We start from the raw sequence: 23,074 nt of genomic DNA on the forward strand, positions 1-23,074 counted from the left end.
CAAGACCAGCCCTTTGGTCAGACCAGCTCCAGGCTGTCACTAATGGTGGCACCGCTAATGGCACCGGGACTGCTTCCGGAGAAAACTAGAATAGGTCCCCTTTATGAACTCAAGGCACTAGATAGCCCATAGATGGCAATAAATTCCCCTGAACAACCCATATGAACCTACATCCCATAGACTTTTCTAAAGCTATGTTTCTTGGCCATTTGGGGATCAAAGACCCCTCTAGGAATGTGATGAAAGCTGAAGAGTCCTTCCTTCCAAAATGCTCTTACCAACAAAAATGTGTGTGTAGTTTTTGGGATTCATGGACCTCTCCTGCAGTGCATCTATGGAGCCCCAGCCTTCGTTGCCTACTACCTCTTCAGGTCACAAATTCTATGACCACAGATTCATGACCCCATACATTTCTTGTGAAAATACGAGATTCACGTATAAAGGGTCTTGAAAAGAGATCAGGATGAATCAAGACACACAGCCAACTGTTTATTGGCTGCTCTACCCTTAAGACTGTGTATAGGTCAACAGAAGATCAGGGTGCCATCCAATGGCAGAATGACAAGGCAGCAGATGATCCAAGCTGTGAATCCACACACACACTCACTACAAAATACGGCCAAGGACCACCCATCCCCAACTCCTATTCTTCCCGTATTCAATGCAGCCTGACAGTAAATCCACTTACCTGGAACACAGCATCCTGCATATAAAGGATGTGAAGAATTTATGTTTCTCAAACGATCATCCTTTTACAAAGGATGTTGATGGTTCCCTTAGCCTTTATGTTTCACACTGATTTTATTTACTTCCACTTTGGGCTACTGTCTAGGGGAAGGTGACCTTTTCCAGGAAGTTAGTACAGTCAGTGCCGGTGAAATGCTTATTTGGAAAACACAGATCTATTCCAATGCAGTTGATACATAAGGGAACAGTGTGTACAGAATTTGAGTTTTGTGTTTGCTTTGCATGAATCTGCCTTTGAAAAACAAGAGATGAACACAGAAGACTTCCCCCAGCTGAAAGCAGTCGTGTAGCAACACACAAAACCCGCACACCTCCGCCAGCTACCTCGCTTTACTGCGTGATGGACACCACACCCACCCATCCACATCTGGGGCTACAACGCCTGCCTGATTTCAGAAAACCCTCCCTGTACCACTCCACAAGAATGCTCACAAGCACCAGCCCTTCCAACACCTGCTGCCACAAGCAAACTTCAGGTCTCCTCATGGAAACATACGGTATTTATTGTAGGGTTATGCTTGCAACCATTTAACATGTGTAAAACTACACTACCATGGGTATTAGTGTGCACTGTGCATCACTGACAAATTTTTGAGTGTTATGTCCCAACCCATTTTTTTCCCATAAGCCCTGTAGGTTGCATTGCATCATTTGGCAAAGCGTGGTGATTTTAAGGAAGACATATTTTACAGGAGAGGACACTATAAAACGAAATAAATGTCCTAACTTCTATTACTAAGCCTGCTGTGTCTATTCTGATAGATACTGGCTTTATGCCATCCCACTGCTCAGGTATGATTAACAGACTGCACGGATGAGCCCCTCCAAGGCTAGTTCGGATACAGACAGACACGAGGTTTTTGAGCCAAAAATGGGAAGGGGGGACCCATCACCCACCATGGCTACAGGCTCATGTTCTACTTCAGTCAGTCCCTGCCTCCATCCCTTAAGGTGGGCAACGCCATCACCACTGAGGGAACAGAACTGAGGCTCAGAGAAGCTAGTAACTCTAACTCAGCTCTGACTCTGGCCCATTTGTGGTACCACATCACATGGAAAGGAAGAAAGGAGGAAAAGGAAGGTCACCAGGAACCTACAAGGAACCCACTACCCAGCAGACAAGATGCCAGGCACCTTTCCAATGCCCACTCAACGTGAACAGCTTTCCCTGGAGCAGGAGTCTGGGTCAGGGCCCTGCAGATCCAGACGATGGGGAAGGAACTATAATGAGTCCGCCTTGTTCATTTCTGGGCTCCATTTTATTTTATTTTATTTTGGCTTTTTGCCTTTTCTAGGGCCGCACCCTCGGCATATGGAGGTTCCCAGGCTAGGGGTCTAATAGGAGCTATAGCCGCCAGCCTACGCCAGAGCCACAGCAACGCAGGATCCGAGCCACTTCTGTGACCTACACCACAGCTCACGGCAACGCCGGATCCTTAACCCACTGAGCAAGGCCAGGGATCAAACCCGCAACCTCATGGTCCTAGTTGGATTCATTAACCACTGTGCCATGACGGGAACTCCCTGGGCTCCATTTTAATCACAACCCTCTGCTCAGAGATGACTGAAGGGGAAGAGGCTGCACGTTCGGCCCCACGGGGAGGCTCACCCTGGGGAGGCTCACCCTGGGGAGCCCTGAGGTTGGTCGTCCCACACGCCCTCCTCTCAAAAGGGATCAATCAGCCACAGGGTTGAGGACTGGAGTGTTACAAACACCACTAAATTTCACGGTAGCTAATTCTTCATTCAAGATTTATTCCACTTGGTATATCTGAGTATAATCTGGACCAGGGCAGGTAAACCATTTGAATAAAGCAATCTATTTTTGTTACATGCCTTCAAAACACTGCTTATTTACATTCAAATCTGTTCAATCACTCGATATGATATTTATGCAAAAGCACATTTCAGAACACCTACTCGTGATCCAGCTTCATTTTTGTACACACTCTTCTGACAAGAAAAAGCGTGAAATTGTTGTTTTAAACATTTTAGTATTTTTCAAAACAGCTTTAAAAAGACATGCTACAGCATAGACCATAAGGGAAAAGAGTATAAAAAAGTATGCAAACTGTTACATTAAGAATGGATAGGCAATGCGGTCCTGCTGTCTAGCGCGAGGAACTATATCCAGTTACTTGTGATGGAACATGATTAAAGATAATATGAGACAAAGAGGGAGTTCCTGTTGTGGTGCAATGGAAACAAATCCGACTAGGAACCATGAGGTTGCAGGTTCGATTCCTGGCCTCGCTCAGTGGGTTAAGGATCCAGCGTTGCCGTGAGCTGTAGTGTAGGTCACAGACTCGGCTTGGATCCTGCATTGCTGTGGCTGTGGTGTAGGCCAGCAGCTATAGCTCCAATTCGACCCCCTAGCCTGGGAACCTCCATATGCCGCAAGTGCTGCCCTAAAAATCAAGAAAAAAGAAAAAAGAAAGAAAAAGAATATTTATATATGTATGACTTCGTCACTTTGCTGTACAGCAGAAATGGAAAGAACAATGTAAGTCAACTACAATAAAAATTTTTTTAAATAAAAAAGTATGTGTATATACATATGACTGAGTCACTTTGCTGTATAGCAGAAAGTGGCACAACATTGCAAATCAGCTATAATTTAAAAAAAAAAAAACTTTAAGACAAAAAAAAAAAAAAAAATGCACTCAAGCACTTTCTCTCCTGGGTATTTCCTTCCCATTCAAGGTTCTGGGGGAAGCGGATACCAGTGACTTGGCTCGGTGCCCTGGTTCCTCCCAATTACAAAAGGAAGATCCTTTTTTTCGGTCAGGGGGAAAATCTTCTCGCAAAAACGACCAGATGAAAATATAGACAGGGTAAAGTTGAGGCTCTTCTCCCTCTCAACCTCCTTCTGAATTAAAGACAAAAGAGTTAACAGATATTATTGCCCGCTCAAGAGGAAGGGTGTCCCCATCGGTGGGGATCTGGTGGGAACCCTGCAACAACAAAGGCTCCTCTCTGTGACTTCACACCAGCTCTCTGAATCCGATCCCCTCTTTACTCATCTGAATTTGGAACTAAGGAATGTCTTTTTTTTTTTTTTTTTTTTTTTTTTTGTCTTTTTGCCATTTCTTGGGCCATTCCTGCGGCATATGAGGTTCCCAGACTAGGGGTCAAATCGGAGCTATAGCTGCCAGGCCTACACCAGAGCCACAGCAACACAGGACGCGAGCCGCGTCTGTGACCTACACCACAGCTCATGGCAACGCCGGATCCTTAACCCACTGAGCGAGGCCAGGGATCAAACCCGCAACCTCATGGTTCCTAGTCGGATTCGTTAACCACTGAGCCACGACGGGAACTCCACTAAGGAAAGTCTTGAGCAAGACTTGTCTTACTAAGAACTGAGATACGGAAGCTCCTCAAGGCAAGGGTAGCAAATCACTCCTTCGTAAAATTTGTTCCCAATGAGACTAAAGATGCTGAGAATTCCTCAGCATTTCCTCAGAAGTTAGCTCTACCCTTCCTTCCCTTGGCAATTTTGGGGCCAAGAAAACAGGTTTGCTCATTTTGCAGTCATTATCTAGAAAACTGCTCATAATAGGGGGGTGGGGCTGCCTCCTGAATAAAGACAAAATATGTGCTGTTGCTGTTTTCTTTACACCAACAAGTCTTTTCTTTGCACCTGTCATCTTGCAAGTAAGTCTTGACCTCTGGCTTCTTTTATATTTCATTTGAGGCAAGGAGGAAACTTTGGTTTGATTATATACTTTGGCTTATGTGTTCATGTGAAGATGGGATACTTCTTAAAATCCCATGAAGTGAGTGCCTTTCTTCCTCCACTGCCAGAAAGGAAACCCTCTTGGTTTATACTCAAGAGCCATGGCGGCTCTTCCCAAGCCTGGATAAGCCCCGTCTGTACTATCTTTGATCCCAGTCGATCCTTCAAATGAAAGGTTCTCTTTCGGGGACTGTTACTGCCCAGCAAATCTCAGTGTCCTTCTATGAACCCTCTCAGTTGGCTTAGCTAGGAAAAAAAAAAAAAAAAGTTACCAGAGGAACCAGGCCTTTCTTCCATTACCCTCTTTTGATATCTACATTTTTCCTTTTACAACTGGACTCCTGCTCGGATGAAATGTCCATGCGGGTCCTCCCGGATCCACGACCTGGTCTAGCTGCTTTTCTCAGCGAACTCGCAGCTCCTCCCTGCCTGCGTGGCGCCTCAGATTTCATACGAATCCCTCCCCTCCGTTCGGGCAGCAGAGCCGCTCAAGGCTGTCGTCACACGAGCCTCCTGAGCCTCGTTTCCGCCTCAGTCGCTGCTGACCCACATAGATGAAGCCTTCCCACGGTCTTGGTTTGGTCTCCCCATGCCAAGAAAGGGAGACTGGCAGCGACCTTTCATCAGCACATCCCTGGCAGGGGTTAGGTGTCTGAACCTTATAAGCATCTTCTTCACGCTGAGATTAAAAGGCTTTTCAATCAAACGACCCGTGGGTTTCGATACTGCATCCTGGTCACGTGGGTCACCTCCTCTCCCACGAAAGAGCTTTCTTTGATGCTCTCGCAAAGAGTGTTCAAAGCGCCAAGCGTGATTCAGGTCCCTTCCCCACACATTGCTCCTTGGCCTTCGACGGGGAACGTTCAGTTGGACCATGGACTATACAGGGTCTTTATATTTGAAAGCACTTCAAAAGTAGTCCCCAATTTCAATTGATCTTACTGTGGTTTTTTTTTTTTTTTTTTTTTTTTTTGCCTAAATTCCCTTTGCTCCTATGGATTTTAACTGCCCTTTATTTAGCTGTATATCTTCCAGGCCTGTGCCCTGAGTCCCTCCACCATCATTCTCACGGAAAAGTAAAGGTTGGAAAAAAAAAAAAAATCTCAGTTCCATTATTAGAATGACATCCGATCATTTCTCTCCTATGTTATCTGAAAGGAAATTATCTGGTCACCTGAACCCCATTTTCTTGTGGAGGATTCCCTAGAAGATCTTCAGGAAATCAATCCTCCGTTAGTGTATATTCAACCATCCTGATCAACACACTTCTTGGTCTGACTCCTCTAAATCTGGACAGAACCACAGTTTCACTAACAGTGGGATTAAACTGGGAAGGAATTTGAAGCTGGGCAATCCAAGAATTTCAGGTTAGTATCAGAGACAACATCAACATGCTCAAAAATTCTTAGTAAGGACATTATTATCATTGTTGTTGTTATTTGGCCGTGCCCATAGCATGTGTAAGTTCCCAGGCCAGGGATCAAAACAACACCACAGCAGCAACTTGAGTCATAGCAGTGACAATGCCAGGTCCTTAACCCACTGAGCTACCAGGGAACTCCCCTTTCTTTTCTCTCTCTCTCTCTCTCTTTTTTTTTTTAGGGCTGTACCCACAACATATGGAAGTTCCCAGGCTAGGGGTCGAATTGGAGCTACAGCTGCCAGCCTATGCCAGAGCCACAGCAATGTGGGATCCAAGCCGTATCTGCAGGATACACCACAGCTGAAGGCAACACCGGATCCTTGATCCACTGATCAAGGCCAGGGATTGAACCTGTGTCCTCATGGACACTAATAAGATTTGTTTCCACTGAGCCATGATGGGAACTCCTTTTCTTCTTTTTTAAAAACTTGTATTATTTATAATTCATTAATTTCATTAACACAAGCACTGGGCTGATGCTCATTCAAAGTACGCTCTCTCCATCAGAAAACAAAGTCAAACAGGACTGTACTACCAACAAAGAAAAGAGGCCTTGCTGGTTACTTAGACAAAAACTAAACTTCAGAAAAATACACCGAAAGTATTCGGGTATTCTGAAAGCTGCCTATGTAGAAGTTCAATTCCTCTCAGGCAAATACGGCAGGGAATTCAAATTTTCTTATGGTCTACTTCTATATTAAATTGACTCTGAACCAAATCCTATTCCCTGACGCTCTGGCCACTTCCTGGGTGAACCGTAAGATGTATGTCCTCTGTAGGGACACTGTCAGTGTTTTAGGAGTCCGAAGTCGGTGTGCAATGGAATACAGCTCCTTCTCACTGCTTTCCCCGCTTCAGTAGGTCCTCTGTAAACTCAGACCTGCCCCCAAGAACACTGCTTGAAATACTGAGCCTTCCTTTAAAGCTAAGCACACTAACCCCCTTTTAAAAACTATCAACAACTAGCACTTTATGTCCTTGGAGCACAGGGTGGCACGGTAGTAGCTACTGAGGACTCTGAATTAAGGTCTGTTTTTCTTCTTCTTCAACCATCCCATTTTCTTTGCCTTGGAAAAGTCCCCAAAGCTCTTCTGTGGAAGATGGCAACATTATAAGATGTGCTTTCATAAATAGGGAAGACAATTCCTAGAGATGGAATCTATTAAAAACAATTTTTTTTTACATTTTTGCAGATAACTTTGGCGATGCAGGGAAATAGTCACTCTTAAAAAACAGTTGATGGGAGCAAAAATGGGTATACTCTTTCCTAATGGCAATTTGGCAACTTGGTCAAAAACCTTTCCTATATTAAGAAGATGTGGTTCATATATGCAATGGAATACTACTCAGCCATAAAAAGAACCATAAAATGCCATTCATAGCAACATGGATGCAATTAGAGATTCTCACACTCAGTGAAATAAGAAAGAGAAAGACAAATAGCATATGATATCACTTATATGTGGAATCTAAAATATGGCACAAATGGGGAGTTCCCGTCATGGCTCAGCAGTAATGAACCCGACTAGTATCCGTGAGGATATGGGTTCAGTCCCTGGTCTCCCTCAGTGGACTAAGGATACGGTGTTGCCGGGAGCTACGGTGCAGGTTACAGATGCGGCTCAGATCCTATGTTGCTGTGGCTGTGGTATAGGCCAGCAGCTGTAGCTCCAATTCAAGCCCTTGCCTGGGAACTTCCACAGGCCACAGGTACAGCCCTAAAAAACAAAAATTAAATAAAAATAAAATAAAACGTGGCACAAATGAACCTAGCTATGAAACAGAAAAAGACTCACGGACATGGAGAACAGACTTGTGGTTGCCAAGGGAGACGGGGAGGGAGCAGCATGGACTGGGAGCTTGAGTTAGTACATACAAACTATTACATTTAGAATGGATAACAACCAGGTCCTACTGTAAAGCACAGGGAACTATATCCCATGTCCTGTGATACACCACGATTAAAAAAGAATATAAAAAATAAGGTACGTATATGTATAACTGAGTTACTTTTCTGTAAAGCAGAAATTGACACATGATGGTAAATCAACTATACTTAATAAAAAAAATGGGGGGGGGGGCAGTTCTCTTGTGGCGCAGCAGGTTAAGGACCCAGCATTGTCACTGCAGTGGCTCAGGTCACTGCCGTGGCACGGGTTCAGTCCCTGACCTGGGAACTTCTACATGCCATGGGCACAGCCAAAAAAAACTTTTTTTAAAAACCTTTCCTACATGAATACCCTTTGATTCAGCAACCCTGCTCTGAGGATATACCCTAAAGAAATACTTGTGTGTCAAGAAGTCACCCATAGGTGCATCTGTCACAGTGTGTTGCGGCGTGTTACAGAAAAACTGGGAGCAATGTAAATGCTCCAAAATGGAGGATTAGAGAAATAAATTATGTTAATTCTATAATGGCTACTCAGTCATTTAAAATACAATTGTATGAAGAGGTACAAATTACTGACACAGAGTAAAAGAAAATACTACTATAAATAATATCGACTTTTCAGATGTTCACAATATATTCGGTGGAAAAAGTGAAAAAATAACATGCATAAGATAATGAAAATTTTGTTGAAAAAGTATATAAATAGTCTTTTTCATTAAATCTAAAATGTCACTAATGGTAAGACAGTAAAAACTGCAAGATTGTTAACATAACACCAAGAAAGAAAAAGTCTCTACCAATTAAACTACGACACACCAGTGCTGGTAAATCACGGCTTGATTTTAAAGAAGTTAAAAGTGAAATATCGTGCATATCAGAATCAACAAAATGTGGGCAAAAGGGGCTCGTTTATCCATGTAAAATGTTTACAACATCAGAGTAAGAAAGTATTTTAGACAAGACACAAAAGGCAGGTGAAAAGATTCACAAAATTGGTGTGTAAAAATTTGAACTGGAGTTCCCATCATGGCGCAGCGGAAACAGATCCACCTAGGAACATGAGGTTATGGGTTCAATCCCTGGTCTCGCTCAGTGGGTTAAGGATCCAGCATTGCTGTGAGCTGTGGTGTGGGTTGCAAATGCAGCTCGGATCCCATGTTGCTGTGACTGTGGGGTAGGGCGGCAGCTGTAGCTCTGATTGGACACCTAGCCTGGGAACCTCCACATGCCGCTAGTGCAGCCCTAAAAAGCAAAAAAAAGCAAAAAAAACCAAAAAAACAAAAAAATTGAATTCTTATACAATAATGCAAAATACAAAAATGAAAAGACAAGCCAAAGAGTGGAAATAAAGTATTTGTGATACCCAATTGAGAGGCAATTAGTCTCCAGCACATATTAAGAAATCCTGCAGATTAAAAAGGCAGATACCTAAGCATGAAAATGAACCAAAATATAAGAACAGATAACTCACAAGAAAGGAAACTCAAGAACAAAATTTTTTTTTAAATGTAAGAAAGGTTTTATCTCAATGATAATCAATGAAATTCAAATTTAAAACCACCAAGAGAAGTTCCTGCTGTGGTGCAGAGGATCGACAGCATCTCTGGAGCCTTGGGGACACAGGTTCAATCCCCCTCCCAGCATAATAGGCTAAGGATCCAGCATTGCCACAGCTACAGCAAAGGTCGCCACAGCAGCTCAGATCTGATCCCTGGCCCAGGAACTCCATATGCTGCGGGGCAGCCAAAGAAGAAAAAACAAAAGCAAAAACAAACCACCCAGAGATACCATTCACGCCTATCAGTCTGGCCAAGGTGAAAAAAATCTGACAGTTCTAAGTTTCAGCAGGAATGCTTATGCTTGCTCATGGGGGTGTGAATCAGTGAGCTGACTCAAAAAGCAATTTGACAGTGCCTACTGAAAGTGTGTAAGAAAGTCCTGTTCCAGCACTTGCACTAAAGAAACAACCACACACACAAAAAGGCATGCTCAGAAAAAACTTCACTGTAGCATTGTTTACAATGGCAAAGAGGTAATTATAAGTACATATAAAACATATTACTTTTTACATTTTGTATTTACATGATGTCTGATAGATACAGTAAAGATACATAAATTTTTTTTTTTTTTTGTCTTTTTGCCATTTCTTGGGCCACTCCCACGGCATATGGAGGTTCCCAGGCTAGGGGATGAATCGGAGCTGTAGCTGCTGGCCTACGCCACAGCCACAGCAACGCAGGATCCGAGCCGCATCTGTGACCTACACCACAGCTCACGGCAACGCCGGATCCTTAACCCACTGAGCGAGGCCATGGATTGAACCCGCAACCTCATGGTTCCTAGTCGGATTCGTTCACCACTGAGCCACAACGGGCACTCCAAGATAAATAAATTTTAATTATGACATAAATAAAGTTCAACCTCTTCCTACAACAGAATACCATATAGCAGTTAAAATGAATGTACCGAGATCCGTGTAGCTCTATGGAGAGGGAGTGGGATCGTGGAGGCCTGCATGGGGACTTGCAACTTTACTGGTAATGTCTTCTTCATCGGAAGTTAAAAAACGGGAGTCGGGGGAGGGCCTTCACAGCAAACGCAGCATAGTGCTAAACTTTGATAAAGCTGGGGGTGGAGCCCACAGGTATTTCTCTATTCTTATCTGCGTGCTTAAAATAAATGTTAATAGCACCGACCCTAAGAAAGTCCGGTTTTGGTAGATGTGTGTTTATGTGTGCATGTCTGTCTTTGTGGTCTTGGGCAAACTGCTGAAGGCTTTCTCATTTGCAAAATGAGGGTAAAAGTAGCCACTACACAGAGGGCTATGAAGATGGCATGAAATAACCAGCATATAAACCTCCCCAGCACAAAGGGAATGTTTACTGGGTGCTAGCTATTGCTGATGGTCAGGCAAAAGTATACACTAGGTGCATGAAAACTACCAATGAGTAAATCTAGGTGGGTGTTTGTTACTGTTGTTGTTCTATTTCTTCTATTAAAAAAAAAAAAAACTAAAAAAGTGTAAGAGGTGGAGTTCCCATTGTGGTGCAGCAGAAATGAATTTGACTAGTAACCATGAAGTTGAGGGTTCAATCCCTGGCCTTGCTCAGTGGGTTAAGGATCCAGCGTTGCTGTGAGCTGCAGTATAGGTTGAAGACGAGGCTTGGATCTTGCATTGCTGTGGCTGTGGTGTAGGCCAGCAGCTGCAGCTCTGATTTGACCCCTAGCCTGGGACCCTCCATATGCCATGGGTGTGGCCCTAAAAAGCAAAAAATAAAAATTTAAAAATTGTTGTTGTAAGAGGTGCTGAGAATGGAAGGCATTTATCCAGTCATTCCACAAATACTTCTCACTCCATCTCCCTAGAAGTCAAGTCCTGTGTGCTGGGGATACAAAGATGGACACAATAATCCCAGCTCTTGAAGAGTTCTTAAAAGGTACAGCAAAAATGGAAACTCCTAATTACAAGTGAAAACATACACATAGCAGGGCGAGGACGTCTCACAGGCCGGCCCCAACAACAGGAACTTTTGTTCTGAGACAAGGAGGAAGAAGCCAAAAGTATGTACTATCTGGCATTACCTAAGCATGTAATAGTCTTTGCAGAGTTGAGAACAAAACCATACCACTTAGCAAGAAGGCACAGATTCTTCCAGTATAATCCTTTAATCCTTTGCTATTCAAAGTACGGTCCATGGCTCATGCTGTTACTGTTCAGCAAACAGAAAAGGACCAAAGTTTCTAAGCATTTAAAAACCAATGTGACATTGCCACAACATCCAGATATGTGATCTGTGGATTTGTCTCATTGAATAGAGGACCAAAGTAGGGACTCATAAGAGAGTGGAGAAAAAAAAAATTGAAACAAACAGATTTAAAAAAAAGAGTAGTTCTTCACTGACAGTTTGAGAAGCACTATTTCAAAACTCCTGGGTAAGGCTCTTTGGCTCGCGCCAAAATGGAGTTTGGAATGAAATTCAAATGGCAGCGGCTGGTTTATAACTTAGCAGAGAAGCTCCAAATGTCAACGTCTCTCAAAAAGTGTTTCTACAAAGAAAACATCCAAAAACTCTTCCTGGGTTGTCCTCCTTGATAGTGTGTCAAGGACCACTGGATCTTCCTACCTGGGCCTGGGGGTAGGGGAGATGGCCAATCCGAAAGATCCAGAAAACACCCTCCTCAATTAATTCTACTCTGAGGCAGGAAGCAGACAGGGCAGCCAATGACTGCGGGAGGAGAGGGATGGTGTGAAATGGCAGCGCTGGGCTAAGTCGGCAGTCCAAGCACAACGGCCTCCCTTATGTAAGAAACCGCAGCCCGGTGCCGGCTGCCAGGGCCAAATAATGTGCCTCTGTGCGCGAGGGGCTGCGCGAGCGGCTGAGCCGGGGACGCGCTTGCAGTTTATCTAAGCCATGTACCCACGGGCTCTTAATGAGCATTCGGTCCCCCAAGTGGGCTCCGGGCTGATAAAAACCAGATGCAGGGCCAGCGGATCAAAGCGGCCTCCCTCCCCACGGCCCGGACCACTATCTCACCACGTCTCCCGAGCCTCCCTGGCACCCCGTCCTGTAACAGCTATTTGCAAAGCTGAAAATGCCACGCCCTCCCAATTGGCTTCTTTCGTGCTAATTCAATTAAAAGGTACAGAAAGCAGGAGGGTTTGGAGCCGGGGGAGTAGAGCGGGATAAAGGGTGGTCTATTCGGACTTACACAGCCCAGTTTTCAGCGGCCTTAAGTCATTAAAACAGAGAGACATCTGTGACATCTTTACGACCAATCTCATCGGCTGCAAGCTTCAGAAAGGCAACGCAGCAACTGGAAAAATAAGCCCTTGGGATCCCCAAGTGAATCCTGCTCTCTCAGGGAGACTGAAGGGTCGCAAAGAGACAAAGGCAGAGGGACATTTTGCAAAAGCAGTCTAGCGGGGCCCAGAAATGCCTCAGCAAAGGGGAGCCAAGCTCCACAGGGTCTCCCAAGGCATGAGGGCCCCTGGTGAGCAGGGAAGAGCATCCTGATCCTGTGATAGCTTCATACCTGACAACCCAGCGCGTTACCCCATAAGGTCTCGCCCTTGGGAAGAAAATGCCATATTCCTTCAGAACTGCTCTCTATTTGAGGATAAAACATTTATCCAGGTGGGGGCGGGGGGGGAGAGGAAGCAATGGCATTGAAATTGATTCATTAAGTTGTTACAAATATGTCTTGGGGGCTGACTTTGTACAGGGCTCCTTGCCGTCTTGGCGTTTACAGCCCAGCAGGGCAGAGAGACGCCAAACAGGCAATTACACGTGTGAGAAGAGTTACAGTACACGGGGCGGTCTGACCTTGTTTACCAAGGATCGAGGAAGGATTCCCAGAGCAGGCGCTGATTCATCTGCGACTCGGACATGGATAGAATCAATGCACAAAGATGGTGAGGAAGGTTTCAGAGAGTGTAACCAGCATGGCAGAGGGTCCCAAATCCGGAGAAACAGTGGTACGTTTGTCAAACTAAGAGGAGTTACTGTGGCTAGAGCTTAGAGCGGAAAGCAAAGAATGTCTTCCATAGAAGGCTTCAGGGGTAGATGAGGTCCTATCCTACAGGGCTTTTGAGGTCTTGTCGAGGATTTGCGAATTTATCCCTAAAGACAAAAGGAAGCCATAGGCAGCATTCTAAGTCGTGAAATGTCACGCTCAGAGTTTTATTTTATTTTATTCTTTGGCTGCATCTGTGGCTTATGGAAGCTCCTGGGCCAGAAATTGAATTCGAGCCCCAACTACAACCTACACCACAGCTGCAGCAATGCTGGATCCTCAACCCATTGTGCTGGGCTGGGGATTGAACCTGCATTCCAGCGCTCCAGTGATGCTGCCAATCCCGTTGTGCCACAGCGGGAACGCCTCAGAGTTTTATTTTAAAAGGTTAAAAGTGGTCCCCTGACTCCTGAAGCCAAGATACTATGAATAGAGGAATAACCCATCTTGTCTGAATCTCCTAAACGTGTAAATAAGCTGGGGTGGGGATGGTAGGTCTGCGAACTGCAAGGCTGGCGGGCGAAAGTGTGCCCTTTCTGGCTTGCCATCACAGAGCAGAGAACTGAAAGCCTGCCATCCCCGGTGCCACGCACTCAGCAGTGCTGCTCCAGGCGACTTCCAGGCCCTGAGGCAGCCCCCGAGGTACGGGAGCGCCCCACTGTCTCAGGGACGGGCACCTGGAAGCCCATCTGGGCCAGAAAACTGGGTCTCAATACCCTTCTCTGGACCATCATACGTCTTCAAGTGGGGAGGGGCCTCCCCAGACCTGCCCATGGGGCCTCATCCCATTCTAAACGCTCCACGGTGGGATGCTGGCCTGAGCCAAAGTGTCTCAGCCTCTGGCTCGTGGGGGAGGAGAACCGCTTCCCTGGGCCGCTCCAAGTGCCAGATGTAGAATAAAGAGCGGTTTCAGGGCCTGGAGTTTTCCAGCTGCCTGGAAACAGGAAGAGCCCAATCCAGGAGAACAGTAACCCTCACACACGCCCTACATAAAGACACGTTGAGCCATGAGTCCTAATTACCTGTGACCCACACAGGAGTGAAGCCCGCCCTCCAGGCGTTTGCTGGGGTGGCAGGGGCGGTGGGGGGGTACACAGGGACAGCTCAAGGGGGACACAGACAGCATTTTCTCTCCCTTCTGCCAACGTGACTCTGCCCAGTTCCCCCCAAATTATATACAGATTTCAAATTATAAACCAAACCAAGGTCTTTCGAGTATTCCTTACCACATACGAAAAAAAGAAAAAGCAACCAATCCCTGTAAGAAGCTGCACACAAGCAATGGGTTGTGAATCCTTTCGCAAAGTTGAAAACTTCACCAAAAAACTTTTTGGAACCACCTCTCGATGGCCCAGATTCTTGACGGGTCTGAGGTATTAAAAACTATTTGCAAGACTTTTCATGTGTTCAGCATGTTTTATTAAGAAATCTAAGTTAGGTAGTGAGCCAAAGGCTGGGGATGGGAGATGTATGTGGTAAAATGGCAAATGCCTTCAGATTGTGATTTTTTTTGTTGTTGCAACAACTGGGTTTTCTGAAGCGGCTTAAGAACAATGAAGCATGATATACGTTAAGCAAGACACCATCCATCTTTCTCTTTTCCTTTACAAATGACAAAGGCTCAGAGGACCAACCCACACGTCACCACCATCGGCAAGACCACGGGGACCATGGAGACAGGGACACGGGTTTCCTTGGTACCAAACTGATAATCAGGATGGGCAGCAGGACGGCAATGGAACTGGCCCCGACAGTGACTGGTAGCCCTGAGATGAGACTCTGTTGTTGCTTTTCTTTTTTTTTTTTTTTTTTTGGTCTTTTCTAGGGCAACACCCACAGCATATGGAGGTTCCCAGGCTAGGGGTCTAATCACAGCTGTAGCCACCAGCCTACACCACAGCCACAGCAATGCGGGATCTGAGCCGTGCCTGCAACCTACACCACAGCTCAAGGCAACGCCGGATCATTAACCCACTGAGCAAGGCCAGGGATCGAACCCGCAACCTCATGGTTCCTAGTCGGATTCGTTTACCACTGCGCCACGATGGGGAACTCCGAGACTTGTTTTTAGCTCAGGTTCTTTCCCCCTCCTTGTGGTTCCTTCACAACTGCTTCAAAAATAGCATTCACCAGGTGTGAGACCCACCACTGGGGGAGGGCATCACATATGCTGTCTACTGGAGCCCCTTAACTTCCTGGGGAGACAGATAGGCATGATTATTACCTCCACCTCACCAAGATGGAAAGTCACTCAGGCAAGGTCACCGTGGGTGGAGCGGAGATCCAAGCCCAGATCGAGCAGATGCCACGCTCCTCATCTCCACTCACTACACAGTCAAACCCTGAACTTCCTTTCGGTCTGCCGGGGCTATCTTGCTGTCATCCAAGGCCCTTACCTTCAGATTTTATGCTCACCTACAGCGTGGCAAGAAAACTAGGAGCCCATGTGAATGTCAGCCCGGCCCTGGGAATAACAAACAGTAATATTCAGAGCCTCAAGTCCTCCATGGGCCATTAAGATAAAAAGCAAGACAGAAAAGCTGCTTCCTAGGCAGGATCCAGGCAAAGACCCTTCTGTGATCTTAGAGGGCAAAAGGAGCTCCTTGTTCCAGACAAGCCACACGCTTTGCATCAAACTGTTCATTTCAAGTCACGGCATAAGGTGGCATTGATTCTGCCCCTGATGATTTAGATTCTTTTCAAGATTTATGGAGACCAAGCAGTCCCTCCACACCTTGCTCGTTACTATGCATGGCAGCCTCCCCTGAGACTACTAGCTAGCCACCAGGTAATAAATAACCACGTTGTTCCTGCCCTGTTGAGGGAATCTCAGTTGTTGGTTTTTTCAGGAGGTGGGTGGCAGCGCTGTGGTGGGACAGCAGACTACTCACCCAGCAGGCAGAGCATCGGGGGCCTGGGAGGCCGCTGGGAGCTGCTGGGTGCCCGAAGTGCTGGGCTCCTCTCCTTCGGCCGGCGTGGCGGTGGCAGGGAGAGCCTCGGCAGTGGGATTTAGGGTCACACTCGACGATGCAGCAGGCGGGGATGTCACACCAACCACAGAGGGTTCTTCAGGATCGGTGGCTGCAGTGGGTTCATCACTCACTGAAAATACAGAAATTGTAGCTGAGAGATCAGCTCAGAGCTGTGCTCACATTTACTCGGTTTTTCGCTTAATATGATAACGCAGTACCTGCAAGGTAACCATGCAGGTTATCCAGAGACGTCAAAAAGTTTTACAAAACCTAACTTGGTTTCCAGTGTGGCTCAGCAGGTGGAGAATCTGACATAGTGTCCATGAGGACGTGAGAATGTGGGTTTGATCCCTGGCCTCACTTAGTGGGTGAAGGATCCAGTGCTGCTGCAAGATGTAGCGTCAGTTGCTGATGCGGCTCGGATCCCGCGTTGCTGTGGCTGTGGCGAAAACCAGCAGGTGTTACTCCAATTCAGTCCCCAACCTGGGAACTTCCATATGCCGCAGGCACAGTCATAAAAAGAAAAAAGAAAGAAAAGAAAAAAAAAACTTTGGAAACGACAGCAAGTCTGTAATGGCCTGCCTGAAGAAAACTGAGAGGTGGATCTGAAATAAACAGATTATTAACCATGACCTCTTTTACAGACCTTTATTAAATTTTTCTAGCATACTGTAATTACATTTACTGCAATAAAAGAGTCGCGGGAAGAATAAGGTACCAGGGAAGTGTGTCAGTGATACATGGAGCTTGCCCAAGACCAAGGCCAAGTTTAAAGGCTTATATACTTTCCTTTAAACTTGTCATTTGTCTGCTAGGCACTAATAGCACCTTCCTTCAAAAAGCTCCATACACACTAAGAGGCAGAAAATTCCAATCACGTGCTTGCTCTTTTAAAGATTCATGCTCAAAGTGGGGAGCAAAGATTAACACCCTAGATGGAAAAGATGAGGCCTGGCGATAAGGGACTCGTCTCCAAGGTAACAATACACAAAGAGACAGAAGTGAAACAAACTGATCCCTGAGTCTCCTCATTTCTCCATTTCTTTGATGATCACTCATCTTTACAAGGACCCCAAGGCACTGCAATATCCTCTCAGTCAAAAAGGAGTCGAACACAGTTTCAAAGAATTAAAATTCTTTGAAAATGGATGAGCCATATACAGAGGAGTTTCCACATCCATGACTGCATGTGTGTACATTCACACTAGCATCTTGTAGGAAAATGCCTTGGTTTAGCCTGACCTTACTAATAGGAAACTCCTTTTGTAATTTCCCTAACAAATGGCGAGCCAGATCCTTCTTGAACATTTCTTCTGACAGCCAGCTCTTAATAGAGCCATTTCATTGCTGAACGCACAGAGCTGCCGGAAAGACTTTTTCTTTTCTTTCTTTTTTTTTTTTTTTTTTTTTTCCTTTTTCAGCTGCACCCATGACTTATGGAAGTTCCTGGGCCAGGGACTGAACCTGAGGCACAGCTGCAGCAAGGCTGGATCCTTAAGCCACTGCGCCAGGCTACGGATTGAACTCAGGCCTCCACAGAGACAAATCAGATCACTAACTCACTTCACTGCAGTTGGAACTTTCAGAAAGTTTTTTTTTGTTTTTTTGTTTTTTGTCTTTTCAGGGCCGCACCTGTGGCATATGCAGGTTCCCAGGCTAGGGATCCAATCAGAGCTGTAGCCGCTGGGCTACGCCACAGCCACAGCAACACCAGATCCAAGCAGCATCTGCAACCTACACCACAGCTCATGGCAACGCCAGATCCTTAACCCGCTGAGTGAAGCCAGGGATCGAACCTGAAACCTCATGGTTCCTAGTTGGATTTGATAACAACTGAGCCACGATGGGAATTCCTGGACTCCAAAGTTTTGGGCCGGAGCAACACTTAATCACTACTGCCTGAGATGGAGGAAGCCATGGGAAAGCAGGCAGCTCAGGCTTTTTTTCCTTCTTTCTTTCTTTCTTTCTTTCTTTCTTTCTTTCTTTCTTTCTTTCTTTCTTTCTTGTTTGTCTTTTTGGGGCTGCACCTGCAGCATGTGGGGATTCCCAGGCTAGGGGTCAAACAGGAGTTGTAGCCTCCAGACTACACCACAGCTCACAGCAATGCCAGATCCTTATCCCGCTGAGCAAGTCCAGGGATCGAACCTGCAACCTCATGGTTCCTAGTCGGAGTGTTAACCACTGCACCAAAATGGGAACTCCAGAAACATTTTTTTTTTTATGTGAAGCCTAATTCCACTGGATGGTTTCCGTCTCCACACCCTACGCGATACAAAATGAGTGCCTGGCTATTCTGTTTCTCATTCACCCTCTCTGCTCCAATAAAAAGGCCTACTCTTTTAGTGCCTCTAGGTTACCCTCTTTTTACCACGTGGCGGCTCTGTTGTCACTATCTTCTTCTCTGGCCGCCCATTTCTAAATAACATCAGGAGCAAAATGTAATAAATGAGACACCATCAGACCAGCAGAGTCAGATTTCCAATACAGATGATATTAGTTATATTTACAGAACACCAGTATGCACCAGGCAAACTATAAAGCCTTTTGGATCATCTCATTTAAGCCTCACATACAACTGTATGAGTTAGGTACAATTAACATCTGCCCATTTTACAGCCAGAGAAACTGAGGCTCAAAGAGGTTAAACACCCTGTAAGGTCACAAGGCACCTAATTCACACCCCGCTGTCTGCCTCCAGAGCCTGAAACACTCACTCTCTACACTTCTCTCTCTCGCTGCACACCCTCTGATTCGGCCCAAGATTATACTACCTCTAAAGCAAATACATGATGCTATTGGCTAACATGAGACTGGTAGTTAGCTGAAACTAGGATTTCTTCACATGACATCATGATCCTAGGAACTACCAATTTATTTGCTTTCTCTCCAGTATATGAAATATTATCTGGCACACAGACTTAATTAGTCATTCAATAAATGATTGCATTTTGTGCAACTGATGTTTCCCCAACATAAATGCAAGAATTTATATTTATAGTTCCAGGCCACCTCAGCTGCGTTAGTAAAACACAACAGATGGCAATTCTCTGTATGCAAATCTATACATTTTACTCAGTCCCAATTAAAAAACCACCAAGACTTTTTTGAGAACGACATGAATTCATTCTAAAATTTCTAAGGAAATTAAATACAAAAGAATAGCCATAAAGGAGTTCCCGTCGTGGCTCAGTTGTTACCAAATCCAACTAGGAACCATGAGCTTGTGGGTTCGATCCCTGGGCTTGCTCAGTGGGTTAAGGATCCGGTGCTGCCGTGAGCTGTGGTGTAGGTCGCAGAGGTGACTCGGATCCCAAGATGCTGTGGCTCTGGTATAGGCCAGTGGCTACAGCTCTGATTAGACCCCCAGCCTGGGAACCTCCATATGCCGAGGCAGTGGCCCTAGAAAAAGCACAAAAAAGAAAAAAAAAAAAAAAAAGGAAAAGAAAAGCAAAAAAGAAAAATACAATTTAAGACTATACAGAAAGGCCATTTTTTAGCCTACTGCATAGGCAAGAGTGAAAAATATTTCATCACACACTGATGAGAGTGTAAGAAAAACCAGAATTTATACATACTGCAGGAAGGAGGAGAAATTGCTAGAACCTTTATGGAGTGCAGTTGGGTAATATCAAGAATTTAAATACAGTAACTTCGAAGCAGGGGGGAAGCTGGGGTGGACACGGAGAAGGAAGGTGGGGGAGGTGGCTCATAGATGAAATTAAAATGGGCCTGAGTCAATAACACTTGAAGCTGGGTGATGAGTTCATTATAACATTCCTTTAACTTCCGTACACATGCAATGAGTGTAGCACACATGGAGTTGTGTACTCCCATCAGGAGACACACAATGTCTAGTGGTCTCTCTCTCCCAGTGTTAACAGCCATTGACGATTTTCGCCTAAATCCACTAGTGGGCTAAGGACTGCAAAATAGTAATATTTGAATTCTATCATGCCTACGGAGTAATTTCCCTTATTAACTATTTGAGGAGTTCCCATCATGGCGCAGTGGTTAACCAATCCAACTGGGAACCATGAGGTTGCGGGTTCGATCCCTGGCCTTGCTCAGTGGGTTAAGGATCTGGCGTTGCCGTGAGCTGTGGTGTAGGTCAAAGACAAGGCTCGGATCCCGAGTTGCTGTGACTCTGGAGTAGGCCGGCGGCTACAGCTCCAATTCGACCCCTAGCCTGGGAACCTCCATATGCCGCAGGTGGGGCCCTAGAAAAGGCAAAAAGACCAAAAAAAACAAAAAACAAAAAACTATTCGAGACTACCTTGAGGTTCAGTTTGTAAAGAAAAGGCAGGAGAATTGCCTGAGGCTTTCCTTTTACTCACCAGTTTTCAAAATAATGCGTTGATATCCTCATGCGCTCCAAGAATTAAATTTTTATATGATTTTTGTTTCCATTATAGTTGGTTTACAGAGTTCTGTCAATTTTCTATTGTACAGCAAGGTGACCCATTCACATATACATATATACATTCTTTTTCTCACATTATCATGCTCCATCATAAGTGACTAGATACAGTTCCCAGTGCAATACAGCAGGATCTCACTGTTCATCCATTCCAAAGGCAATAGTTTGCATCTATTAACCCCAAATTCCCAGTCCACCCGACTCCCTCGCCCTCCCACTTGGCAACCACAAGTCTTGTTCTCCAACTCCATGAGTTTCTTTTCTATGGAAAGGTTCATTTGTGCTGTATATTAGATTCCAGATATAAGTGATATCATATGGTATTTGTCTTTGTCTTTCTGACTTACCTCACTTAGCATGAGAGTCTCTAATTCCACCCATTGCTGCAAATGGTACTATTTTGTTCTTTTTATGCTGAGTAGTATTCCATTGTGCATATATACTACATTTTCTTAATCCATTCATCTGTCCATGGACATTTAGGTTGTTTCCATGTTTTGGCTACTGTGAATAGCGCTGCAATGAATATATGGGTGCTTGTACCTTTTTCAAGGAAAGTTTTGTGCGGATGTAAGCCGAAGAGTGGGACTGCTGGGTCATATGGTAGTTCTCTATTTAGTTTTCTGAGGTACCTCCATACTGTTTTCCCAGTGGTTGTACCAATTTACAAAAATGAACATTTGTTCTGTTTAAAAAATCATTATGTCTTCGTGGATTTAAACATATTTAAAATGTTTAGTCTGTTGTGATTACTCTTCTTATTGAAACAAAAATTGTCCCCATGTGGGGTGAGCGGGAGAGGGAAGGGGCAAAGATCTTCACATTGGCTTCTAGTTCTTTGGAAAAATTTTCTAAGATAATTAACAAGTGGGAGAGTGAAGAATAGCATATATAGTGTGTGTGTGTTCAAAGAATATATATGCATATGCTTATATATTCAGAGAATATCCTGGAAAGAATCACAAGAAACACAACAGTGACTGCCTCTGCAGAGGGAAGAGGAGGCTGGAGGACTGGAATAGGAAGGTGACTTTCTTTACACTGTTTAAGCTTTTATAATTTTAAAGTGTTGACAACATATAGGTACTACCTATTAAAAAACTATCATGGTGCTGTCCACTGAAAAAAGAACAAAAGCGAAGCCCGGAGGCATACCAGTGGAAAAGACCCTCCAGTCAACACTGTTTGGGTCTGAATGTTCGTGCAGCTGCAAATCTCGTTAGAAGGGTTCCCACCAAGACCGAATCTGTCCACAGAGCCATCCAAGAGCCTGTGATTCACTCAAGTAGTTCATCTGTTAAAAGGTTTTGTGCTATCTTGAGTTTGGATTTGGAAAGAGAATATGAAAGCCAAATATCTTAGCGTTGAAACTTTGTGTGGCTGTGCTTATACTCTGCTTCTAGAAACTCTGTGTGTGTGTGTGTGTGTGTGCAGGCGTTCCTTAGAGATGTTGGAGGCTTGGCTCCAGACCACCACAATAATGCAAATACTGCAAGAGAAGCAAGTTATAAGGATGGTGGGGTTTCCCAGGAAGGGTAAGTTATATTTCCACTATATTGCAGTCTATTAAGTATGCAAGAGCATTACGTCTTAAAACAACTTGATTAAAAAATACCTTATTGCTTAAAAAAAAAAAAAAAGTCAACCACCATCTGAGTAAGTCTATCTTTTTGCTAGTAGAGGGTTTGAAATATTGCAAGAATGACCAAAATAGGACACAGAGATAGGAAGTGAACAAATACTGTTGGAAAACACGGTGCTGAAAGATTTACCTGATGCAGGACTGCCGCAAACCTTCAAATCTGTGGAACGTGCAGCATCCGTGAAGCACAATAAAGGGAAAAGCAATAAAACAAGGTGCGCCTACACACACACACATGTTCTCAGAACGCCAGGGCTGGTGACCTGAGAAGGAAATGCACGCCACAAAGCTTACGGCCAGAAGAAACTAAAGTCCAGACAGTTCAGTTACTGTCCGGGGTCACCCTGGTAAAGCAGCGACAGAGCAGACAAGCCCATACCTGAGCCAGGTTGTGGCTTCAAGTAGAGAGAAAACCTGGATGGTCAAAGACGAGGAGTTGCCACTTCCTCGCACCTTAGAGAACTGCTGCAGTTGACATTTTAGCTCTATGCAATACCACTGTCCTCTATGAATCCTAATTATTCTCTATACACAACTCATCTCCACCAAAAGACAGTACCTTTTTGACAATGAGGGCCAATCTCCTTCTTTGGTTGGGTTTTTTTTTTTGGGGGGGGGGATTTGTTTTGTTTTGTTTTGTTTGCTTTTTAGGGCTGTACCCACAGCATATGGGCTACCAGCCTCCTCTGTGACCTACACCGCAGCTCATGGCAATGCCAGATCCTTAAC

General features: G+C 44.9%; 1 protein-coding gene across 5 annotated transcripts in view; it reads right to left on the reverse strand.

The window, feature by feature from the left end:
* Positions 1-23,074, reverse strand: part of WWP2 (WW domain containing E3 ubiquitin protein ligase 2) — a 159,203-nt gene that overhangs the window by 30,775 nt on the left and 105,354 nt on the right. For all 5 annotated transcript variants that reach the window (XM_021093861.1, XM_021093864.1, XM_021093862.1 and 2 more), the window contains exon 8: positions 16,206-16,416. In XM_021093861.1, coding sequence (XP_020949520.1) covers positions 16,206-16,416 — 211 coding nt within the window. The remainder of the gene's footprint in view (positions 1-16,205; positions 16,417-23,074) is intronic.

This window comes from Sus scrofa, chromosome 6, assembly GCF_000003025.6.
Source record: "Sus scrofa isolate TJ Tabasco breed Duroc chromosome 6, Sscrofa11.1, whole genome shotgun sequence".
In the NCBI taxonomy this organism is placed as follows: Eukaryota; Metazoa; Chordata; class Mammalia; order Artiodactyla; family Suidae; genus Sus; species Sus scrofa.